Source organism: Thalassophryne amazonica, chromosome 6, assembly GCF_902500255.1.
Source record: "Thalassophryne amazonica chromosome 6, fThaAma1.1, whole genome shotgun sequence".
NCBI lineage: Eukaryota > Metazoa > Chordata > Actinopteri > Batrachoidiformes > Batrachoididae > Thalassophryne > Thalassophryne amazonica.
Genome location: NC_047108.1, coordinates 63,802,127 through 63,813,841, shown reverse-complemented (window position 1 = coordinate 63,813,841; position 11,715 = coordinate 63,802,127). Strand labels below are relative to the sequence as shown.

At 40.0% G+C, this 11,715-nt stretch overlaps 1 protein-coding gene across 1 annotated transcript in view; it reads right to left on the bottom strand.

Annotated features, from left to right (window-relative positions):
* Window positions 1-11,715, bottom strand: part of dip2ba (disco-interacting protein 2 homolog Ba) — a 197,347-nt gene that overhangs the window by 84,093 nt on the left and 101,539 nt on the right. The window contains 7 exon segments of the mRNA XM_034172323.1: window positions 3,582-3,779; window positions 3,979-4,098; window positions 5,246-5,257; window positions 5,631-5,759; window positions 5,845-6,078; window positions 10,680-10,805; window positions 10,919-11,053. Coding sequence (XP_034028214.1) covers window positions 3,582-3,779; window positions 3,979-4,098; window positions 5,246-5,257; window positions 5,631-5,759; window positions 5,845-6,078; window positions 10,680-10,805; window positions 10,919-11,053 — 954 coding nt within the window.

Here is an 11,715-nt window from a genome sequence, read left to right as displayed (position 1 = left end):
CTGTTACAAGTATTATTATTATTGCTTATCCTTGTACACGCTGTTTGATGAACATTTTCCTCTACTTGCACCCATCTTGTGTGTTTTTTAAGAGCTGACGTAGCATGTGAATTTCTCCTCTGTGAGATCAATAAAGTTCATCTTATCTTATTATTAAAAATCTGGTTCATTTGTATTGAGTCGATGCTTAAATCCCTGTCACACTCATGTCTGCAAAACTAACTAACTAATTAACTAACTAAATATATATATATATATATATATATATATACACACACATACATACACAGTGAGAAAAACATGTATTTGAACACGCTGCAATTTTGCAAGTTCTCCCACTTAGAAATCATGGTGGGGTCTGAAATTTTCATCTTAGGTGCATGTCCACTGTGAGAGACATAATCCAAAAAAAAAATAAAATCCGGAAATAACAATGTATGATTTTTTAATAATTTATTTGCATGTTACTGCTGCAAATAAGTATTTCAACACCTGCCAATCAGCAAAGATTCTGGTCCTCAAAGACCTGTTAGTCCGCCTCTAAAAGGTCCACCTCCACTCCACTTATTATTCCAAATTAGAAGCACCTATCTGAGGAAATTAGCTGCATAAAGACACCTGTCCACCCCACACAATCAGTAAGACTCCAACTATTAACATGGCTAAGACCAAAGAGCTGTCCAAAGACACCAGAGACAAAATTGTAGACCTCCACAAGGCTGGAAAAGGCTACGGGGCAATTGTCAAGCAGCTTGGTGCAAAAGATCAACTGTTGGAGCAATTATTAGAAAATGGAATAAACTAAACATGACTGTCAATCTCCCTCGGACTGGGGCTCCATGCAAGATCCCACCTTGTGGCATATCAATGATCCTAAGAAATGTGAGGAATCAGCCCAGAACTGCACGGAAGGAGCTGGTCAATGACCTGAAGACAGCTGGCACCACTGTTTCCAAGGTTACTGTGGGTAATACACCAAGACGTCATGGGTTAAAATCATGCATGGCACGGAAGGTTCCCCTCCTTAAATCAGCACACGTCCAGGCCCGTCTTAAGTTTGCCCCATGACCATTTGGATGATCCAGAGGAGTCATGGGAGAAAGTTATGTGGTCAGATGAGACCAAAATAGAACTTTTTGGTCTTAATTCCACTTGCCGTGTTTGGAGGAAGAAGAATGCTGAGTACCATCCCAAAAACACCGTCCCTACTGTGTAGCATGGGGGTGGAAGCATTATGCTTTGAGGGTGTTTTTCTGCACATGGGACAGGACAACTGCAGTGTATTAAGGAGAGGATGACCGAGGTCATGTATTGCGAAACAACGTATTGCGAAACGACCTCCTTCCATCAGTTAGAGTATTGAAGATGGGTCGTGGATGGGTCTTCCAACATGACAATGACCCGAAGCACACAGCCAGGATAACCAAGGAGTGGCTCCATAAGAAGCATATCAAGGTTCTGGAGTGGCCTGGCCAGTCTCCAGACCTAAACCCAATAGAAAATCTTTGGAGGGAGCTTAAATTCCGTGTTTCTCAGCGACAGCCCAGTAACCTGGCTGATCTAGAGAAGATCTGTGTGTAGGAATGGGCCAAAATCCCTGCTGCAGTGTGTGCAAACCTGGTGGAAAACTACAGGAAACGTTTGACCTCTGTAATTGCAAACAAAGGCTCCTGTACCAAATATTAACATTGATTTTCACAGGTGTTGAAATACTTATTTGCAGCAGTAACATACAAATAAATTATTAAAAAAATCATACATTGTGATTCCGGATTTTTTTTTTTTTAGATTATGTCTCTCACAGTGGACATGCACTTAAGGTGGGAGGAGCTCTGTTGCGAAGGATGAGGTCGAACTTTAGACATGTTCTAAAAAAAAAAAAAAACAGTGAGGGCATGGTGAAATTGAGACAGTCAACAATTAATAAGGATGTAGTAACAACTACATTTAAATAATGATTTAACTAAATCCTAGTAGGATCTTCATTAACGCAGAACAACTGTGGTGTGGATGAGCCCTTCCAGCAGCAGTCTCAAGCTGTGGCTGCAGCTGGCAGGTTGCTGTCCATCGTGCTAAAACACACCTATTCCTCCTGCTACTGTGGACATGACATTCACACACCAATAAATAAATAAATTCTCCACCACCTCCTCATACAAGTCAAGGTCACATGCAAGGAGCATATCTAAGTGTGTGTTTAAACACAGGCTGGCACGCTTGGCATAAAGGCTATTTTTCTGACTGTAGTGTATTGTTGAATCTACATGTGGACAAAAGAAAACTTGCAGAATGAATGAAACAGCGTAACGTGGGGTTGTATTGATAAGAACAGGACAAACAGTGTGAATGTGGTAAGCATGATGTGATTGGTTACAGTTAGAACATTAAGAACAAATTGGACATGGTACACGTTGACATGTAGGACCTGTTAAAACGCTGGGAGAACCATGGCAGGAATATAACCATGAGAAAGTATGGACATGAAAAGTGCACATTTTTCCTTTTTGCCCACTATGTTCATAAAAATTTTCAGGATGCGGAGTGGTTCTTTGAGTGTGACGAGGCTCCTAGGCCTGGCAGATTATTTTTTTACAGACTCATTCATCTCCATATCTCCTTGTACTGTGGGAAAATAGCTTAAGTGTGTCAGTATTATGCAGAAAAAAATGTGCAGAAAAAAAATGCTTGTGTGCAAAAGTAACTCAAATTCTGTGGACACAATACAGATCAATGCATCACAAACAGCTACGTGACGCAAAACAGTTCATCCCATGAATGTGTATCCAGGATGCCCCCATCATGTCGTTATTCAAATCTAATCCATGTATTTCATGACTGAATGTTGACATAGGGGTTTTATGATCACGTTTTGTCCATGTACATTATTGGATTGTTATTAGCAGTTTTAAAATCAATCTAGTAAGAACTACTTTGGAAAAGAACCCATTATATTTTGGGCAGCTTTGCAAAAAGCAACAGAGGTAGACAGTATAAAATCTGTGTAACTTTAATATAGGACATCTGAAAAACAAAACAAAACAAAAACGAAGCTAATCATAATGTTAAGCCTATCCTGGAATAGATTCAATTAAATTTGGGCAAAGACCCTCAAAAAGGAGAGCACCAGAAAATTAAGTACTTTTTAATATGTACTAAACGTCCTATAAAATTGAAGTCAATTATTTTGAACCATTGAATATATACCTCTAAGCACAACTTGTCTGTTATCTGACTCATTTACTAGCATTTCATGTATTTGTGAAGGAGTGATGTCAGTGTGGAGGTACTGCGGCAGGGAAATTTGGTCACTTATCAAACCCGAGTGGAATACAAACTGAAATACAAGCTTCAACATCAACAGCACTTAAACCTTGCAGCTACAATATACGCACACCAAAAACAGCCTTGCTTGCACTTTACTGTAATTTTACTGTTGATTAAGTCACTCACTCACTCATCATCCAGTGCAGAGGAGCAGAGCTTTGTAAAGTCCTCTAATTGGGCCTGACTCTGATCATGTGGATTAGCTGCCTAATCAGCCACGTTCACAGAATATTACCAGGAGATAATGTGCTGCTCACCATATGTGAGTGTGTAAAGGGGTTTTCCAGTGATATCCAAAGCTGTGAGGGCAGGGCTCTTGGCCTGGGTGGCCCCCCAGCGGGCCAGAGCAGCCTGAAGAGCAGGGGGCCAGTTACTGACCACACCTAGGGGCTCCCCCTTCACTGGGATGATCTGTCTTCCCTCAGGCTTTGGGGTGTTGGGATCTGGCTGGGGCACTGGAGAGCAACAGAGAAGTGGAAAATAAATGGGTGGTAGTAACAGGTTTCCAGAAAAAGCCAAGTAATTAATGAAACATTACATCATATGAAGTGATACTAAATAACAGACAAGCTGTCAGAATGAATCAACAATTACAACAGTGCAAGGTATGACTAAACAGGCTACAAGGTGATGAATGTGCACTGTTCATCACACCTTCTACAATTTCCTCAGAATCATCCACAAAGAACTCGCTGAGTGGAGGTCTTTTGGGTCGTTTAAGTGTATTCAACAGCTGCTGGATCTTAGTGGACACCCTGCTGCTAACTGGGACACCTGTACAAAAAGCCAGAATCACAGCCAGAGTCACAAACAAATCATTAAAATAAATAACTAAATAAACTCACATTCACACATGCACATAAACTACTGCATGATTCACTCTCACATGGGCAAAATATACTGAACAACAAAAGAAACGCAAGATTCTCTACAAACAGTAGGGAAGAAAGTCATTGTCATTTTGAGTCTACCACAGAGATGCAGATTATAAATCGTGAGTGTGAAGTCACGGAACATGCGTTTGCACACAAACATGACCACGGATGCCAGCGAGCACCTAGACAGAATTATGGAGGTGTGGCATGTTTTGAGCAATGATTCGCTCTCAGTAACAATTAGGAGTGGCGAATTTGTTGGGGTATAAGGGGCTTATAAAAGCAAATGATAAAATCTGAAATGTGATGCATTTTTGCCATGTCATGCCTCAATGAAACTCTTCATGAGCATGCCACTGGCATGATGGTTGCTGGTTTGACACAGTGGAACATAGTCAGACATTTAAATGTTCATGAGTCGACTATCAGCTGGTTAAGAAGGATGTCCGCGTGACACTGGGAGGATGCACGACAGACCCATAGAACACTTAAGAGATATTCTGGATCATCTTGTTGGCACTCATATCCCGATACCGAATGCTGTTGTTTAACTCCAGAATGCCTTGAGGGAGGAGTGGCCGGCCAATTCCCAACAGGAAATTGGCCATTTAGTGGGTTCCATGTGCAAAAGACTAGCTCCATTAATTGCAGCACATGGTGATCACACACACAGTGATCTGATCCAGATTGTTACCTTTCTGTTTATCACCTCAATAAACTCAAACACACCTTCATTTACTCTTGTATGTGACATCCTGTACAAAATCTGACAGAAACTGTACTCAAAGAAATATTAAAACATGCCTGCATTTCGTTTGTTGTTCAGTATACTACGCACTAGCAGTTAGGATCAGAATAAGCAGAAGAAAGGATTCAAAAAAGTAGTGGATACACAGACTGGATGATCATTAAAAAAAAGAAATACTGGAGGGTCTCTACATCTAGTCCTATGACACAAGACAAAGACAGAAGGAAACAAGGCTGGAAAGCAAGCTGGTCTGGGCCTCTTCAGCATCCCACCCCATCCCCAGTTTGATTTATATTACCTTTTTTCTTTCCTTTTTTTAAAATGAAAGGCAAGACGGGGATGGATTAATGGACCCAAAAGAAAGAAAAAATATCTGTCATTATCATCATAAAACACACATTGAATTAAGGATGATGTTGAGGGTAATGTAACTACTTGAGCAGATTATCTGTGATTAACTTAATGGCTTCATCCTTTAGAAGCATAAAGTCAATGTAAATGGTTTTCCAGCAATACCTGCAAAAAAACCTTACAGTAAAAAAAACAAAAAAACAACTAACTACCACATTCGAAGCAAGAACCAGGTCACAGTAACCAAACACCACTTGTGTCACAAAATGGGATTTATATTGCACATTTATCACAGCCAGATTACTTATAGCCCGTGGTTTGTGCGACTTTACCATCAGCAGTTTCGATGATGCTGGAACGACTCTGTCCACGGCTCATGCCCCTGACAGCAGGCGGAAGATCAACCCTGGACCCTCTCTCCTGTGGAGTGGACGCTGTCACATCTGGAGGAACACTGTTTTCTGGAGGAAGAGAGTAAACAGTATCAAAAAAAGAGAGGAACAATCAAGCCTTACTGGGAGATACTCATTTATTGATGTACTTTACCGATGCGAGTATGAGCTAGGACATCAGCTAACAAAGAAGCAGCCTGAGGCAGGAGCTGGGGCTGGGTCTTGGGCTCTCCATGGGAGAGGGTGGAGGATGCGGAAGAGGATGTGGAGGAGCTTTGGACGGAACGGTTGATCCAGTAATCAGGATTTTGCAGGGTCTGTGCTAGTGCAGCACTGACAGCTGCCCTTCTGCGCAGGGAGCCCTCATCCTCTGATGCAGAAGATGTGTCTGAAGTGTAAAAACAACAATACAAACATGGAATCCAGCCTTTCCCTTCTGATCAGTCTTCACGTTTGAGTCATTTCAGACACTTTTCAATGAACCAGCTATAGTGACTAGCGCACACACAACTCTGCACTCAAGCTCATTGGGAGTGTTCACACTCACATGCTCTTTTGTTTCGCGTAAGTGCACAGTATCATTGCATTTGTATTGTACTAAAATGCATTTTTAACATAGCTGATTTTCTGGATTTAACTGGAAAATAGCTGCCAGCTCCCACTCACCATTTTGAGACACTTTTATTTATTAGCCCTTCTTCACATGTGAATGATCCATTTTTACCAAACATTTCAAAACACCTTCTTGAAAAAGTTGTCAATGTCAAAATCTGCTTTCAGGAAAACTCAAAATCCATGAAGTGTCTTTTGTTCAACAATGCCCCCAAATGACAATAGTTTTCACAGTATTGTAGCTACTGCTGTTGTTCAGTTTGTTTCATCATTTAGTCTCTCCAGAAAGAAAAGCCATGCAATTTATGAAATTGAATAACTGATAGGAGGAAATACAGTGAGTGAATGTAAACGCAAATAGAAAAGCAAATTGCTCTTTTTAAATACTTGATTAAAATCTGTATTCTTAATTCAATTTGTGAATTCAGTTATTTCTCTTCTTTGAGAACAGCATACTCCAGAGAGACTGACCATGCAGTACCACATTTGTATTTCTTTATTACTGATGTACCGGTAAGACATATTCAGTGATGTAGAAATATTTGTGTATCCATCCCCTGAATTGTCTCAAGAAAACTGTAAAAGTGATCATTCCTACGAACAATAATCTTTATAATAGTTACTATGTTCAATTACATATGGGCTGTGAAAATTGGCCCAATGGTGCCTGTGCCTATCCTTGAATTCTGTTGTGTGAAGTGAATGAGAGTCTATAACACCTCCTGGATTGGACACCAATCCATTCCAGGTTACTGATGCTTGCTCCCTTGCATCTTAAGTCATAGGCTCTAGTCAGCCAGGGATGCACAGAGTAAATGCACAGATCAGACTTGCCATGTTCCGTATCTTCTAGACTATAAGTCTTGATTTTTTGTGTGTGACTTGTTTGACTGGCCCTGTGACTTATATTTCAAAGCAATTTATGTCAAATGAAGATTAAGAAGATCAAGATCTTAATTTACTTTGTGGGGCAGCAACAACCACAATAAGCTAAGGTAAAACTAACTCTATAATTGGTCATTAATAAAAGAACGAATAAAAGATAAGGATTTACCTTTAGTGAGGTAACTGTGCACACCTTTATCTTTGCATCAAAGTGGCCTGTGCATCTGAATACGTCTGTTTTTCGTCGGCAAGAAGCAGTTCACTCAGAGTTCTTTGTGTGTCATACAACATTAATTATCCTGTTTTTCTCTACTTGTTAACAAGTTGCTTGCATCGTAAGTAATGCGCCAATAAAATGCATTTTGCTTCTTGGTGCATAAAACAGTCCCACCCTGTTTCAAAAATAAATGTGACTTATAGACCAATGTGACATATGTGTTTCTTCTATATGACTTTTTTTTTTGACAGATGCAGTTAATGCTTCAGTGGAAACTATAAACTATAGTGTGTGTGTGGGCACGTGTGTGTGTACATATATATATATATATATATATGCACAGATAGTACTAGATTTGGTCTCTACTAGATAAGTATGTTCCAGCACACAGCAGTAATTATGAGTCTGCGTGAAGTGTTCCGGTATTTTAAGAGTACACAAAGATGATAAATGCATGTATTCCCACGTGCTGTAGCATTTTTTTTTTTTGTCCTGCTTCTTTGTGACCTCACTAGTCTCTCAGATTTCAGACACTTCCAGTTGTATCTGCCCATAATTTTTTTAATCTCTTCACACTGTTGCCAATTTTCTTCGCAGAGCTGGAACATCCTGTAGTTCACTTTCTTTGTTCTCTTGTAGAGACAAATTAATCAATCGCAGCTTGCAAATGATCTCATACACTCTGTCCACTTTTAGTGCAAACAGTCTCTCTCCACTTCAGTGCTGCAAGTCTTCTACACATCTGTTCAAGTTATTTTGACACAACATAAAGCAGCTGCAGATGGCAAATATGAAAAATCCACAATGTGTGCAGATGAGAACAGATTCATTTACTAAAGTTTCAGCTTTTATTATATTCCAACACTTGTTTCATTAAAATGTTGTATTAGCATAAAATAATTATTTCCAATTTTCAGCACTATTCTGTAATTCAACACTGTGTATACAATGTATTTTTTTTTAATTTGTTGCCAGAGTCACTTCATCGTGTTATCTTTTAGGTTTCTTGTTCCAAGAACAGATGTAGTTCAAAGTGGTTATTTTTCCACAACAATTTGGAAATGCAATTTCCATTAATATAATAAAATCTCACTTTGTCCTGCTTTGTTTTAATAGAATTTCCCACATTATCAACTCTTATCCCCACCTCTAAATCATGTGCTCTGCTTTGTAAGAAAATTACCAAACAGAGACGCAAATGCATTTCAGTGCCATGAAAATAACTTGTCTTCCTGCTTAGATGCCCTCATCATTGTACCACTACAAAAAACAGGGTTCATTATCTACAGTCAGGTCCATAAATCATTTGTGACAATTGTTTTAGTTTTCCTTTGTACACCACCACAAGGGAGTGGAAATAAAACAACCTGTGTGTGTGTGCGCGCACACGCAGTGTCGACTTTTAGCATAAATTCAAGGGGTTTAACAAAAATACAACATTAAACATTTAGGAATTACAGGTATTTCAGCACTGTTGATACAAATTACTTAACAGTTTTCTAAACATACATGAATATTTCCACACTGTTCAGGGATCCAAATAAATGGAACAAATAAGGGCTTTCTTAAAGATAAGTGAAATTCAGCTACAGTTTGCCACAAGAGACAAGGTAGACTAGAGCCTAGAGTTGATCAGTTTTCTTCTATCAAAATTCTTTTCTGTTCAGTCCACCGTGACACTGTGTGACTGGTAATGGAACAGGTAAATGTTATATTGTGTGCACATAATGTCCAAGCACTGCCTTGTTGCACAGCCACACAGTTTTTGAGAACTGCTCACGTTAGACAGATTTACCACACAGTACCAAACTGCTTTCTTAAGCCCCTTTCACACCAGGCCTGTTTCGAGTTGCTTCATGTGGCGTCATGACGACGCAGGAATGTCTGCGTCAGGTGCGCACAGCAGGGGGGAGAGAGGAGGTGACAGCGCAGAGTCTGCCTGCAGGCCCTCTAGTTTATACTTGTTATACAGCAGGGCTGTAGGTCTGCACTTTGATTCTCTTATAGTTCATCTTTCTTCCTATGACCGCAAGCTGTGTGCGTGCGAACAAACCATCCATGTGTAAATGTGGAGATGTCTGGAGTTATACTTGATGTGTCTCTGGCAATCAGTCTGTGAGCAGGACTTATATCCCTTTTTGTTCTTTATTTAACACAATGATGAGAGAGTTTGAGGGGAGAGTGAGGAACTGCAGCAGCCAGACAGTTTGTTTTTTTTCTTTTAATTGTTCATATGTGTGTGCACAAACGAATTGTCCGTGACTGGACTGGAGATGTCCGGACTTTTTAATGGATGTGGACATCTCCTGTCTCTGGCAATCCGTCTGTGAGGAGGACTTTTATGGACTTTATTTAAACACAGTTGTGAGAGAATTTAAGAGTGAGTAGCTGCAGTAGCAGTCAGGCTACAATCGGCATTTTTTTTCTGTGCTCTTTCTCAGCGTGTAGTTTCACTGCATTGTGTACACGGTATAAAAACAATCCTGTGTGATTTATACTTCGGGAACAATGGAACACAACAGGAATCATAAATTGGCGTCGGGTAACGTTGGTGAGGGTGTGGCTTCCAGTCACGTTGAGTACCGTCGCGTTGCCCTGACTTGCATTGACACCACTTAATTTCTGCGTCCTTGGCTCAACGCAGAAAAAAATTAAACATGTTTAAATTTTGGCATCCGATTTGCTTCGTCCTTTGCGTCCCTTGCGCTGTTATGGCGTTGAACTACATCATCTCGGCACTGGGGTTCTTCCACGTGGTGTCGTCATGACGCTGTACAACGCACCTCCAAGTGGGCCCGGTGTGAAAGAGGCTTTAATGACTGACATAAATTAAGTCCAACCCATATTCTTTGACTTGGAAATGTTCAGGTATACATCCCCTGACATGTCTAAAGAAAGGTGGCTGTAAAAGTGATGGTTTGTATTAACAATAATAATAATAATAACAATAATCCTTTAGTTTAATTATTTGTGGGCTTTTGAAAATTGAAGTGGCCGTAATTCCTTAATGTTAAGATACCTCTGCTAACCCTCCTGAATTAAATCTGAATGTCTACACTACAAGCACATCCTGATTGTTTAATTTCAATGCCACTGTGCTGGTCTAGAGGCAAACTTACAAAATCTGTCACTGTCCAAATACTCATGTCCTTGACTACATCCAAGATGAGAGACAGTCAAGACCATACATAGTTCTGAAGATAAGGTTTATAATTTAAGTTTCCACCATGGCTGTATCATGCAAGTGTCCACAGAGAGTAACAGGCTAAATTTACCTGGAGGTGTGCAGGCATCTAATGGAGACTGAACAAAGGCCGACCGTCTCTTGGTAGGCATGGGCAGTGCCATCTTTTCCTCTTTATGTTTGGCCAGGGCTGCCTGCACAGCCTCTGTGTGAATGTCTACATAACAGGGATAACACAGTTAGACGAACAGCGGGAAAAAACAAACAAACAAACAAACAATCAAAAAAAAACAGTAAGTGAGAGACTGAAAAGCAAAGTTTTCCACGCACCTGATCTGTAGCGATCATCCCTGGCCCCACCACTGCGATGTGTGCGGTGGTGTTTGGACGGCGAAGAGGAAGACGGGCCTGGGGCTTCCGGACTTGGACTGGCATCTGCACTGTGGCCTGGGGACAGCTGTACATCTGGTACAGACAGATTCACATGTACACAAAGGTAATTATGTGTACAGTCAATAAAAACATGTGGGCATCCAAAATAAGAAAATAACACTAGACGATTCCCCAAAAATACATTCATTCATGTTGAAAGAATGATATCTGGCTGGCAAATTTGGAGAACTGAAAGATTTTTTTCTCCCTACACTGAGTAACTTTTAGTTTTTGGTGGATCACAATGAAAACAGAGTGCACTAAGCCACCATGAGGTAAAGCTGTGCTGATACCAGCTGGTATTTGTGTCTAGGTGAATGTCTGAATAGTCACTTGCAGAGTGTTCACTCTTGTTACAAATAATATCATGAGATAATGGCTTAGTTTTTTTTTAAGATACACAGAAAATGTCTATAATTTTAGCCTTACTATAGAGTAGGGATGGGAATCTTTAGGCCCCTCATGATTTGATTAAATTCAGATAACTGAGATTAGATTACAAAATGATTAACAATGCATTTTTTAATACAGAATTTCTTGTTTCTCACTGTGTGAATACTTACTTTGCAAATCAACGTAATGATTCATAATGAATTTATTTCCAATACATTCTTTAACAACTCAATCATATTTGCATCTGGGTAGCTCTCATTAACTGAATCTAAATTCCAAAACCCAAATGGGGCTGTTGCCCC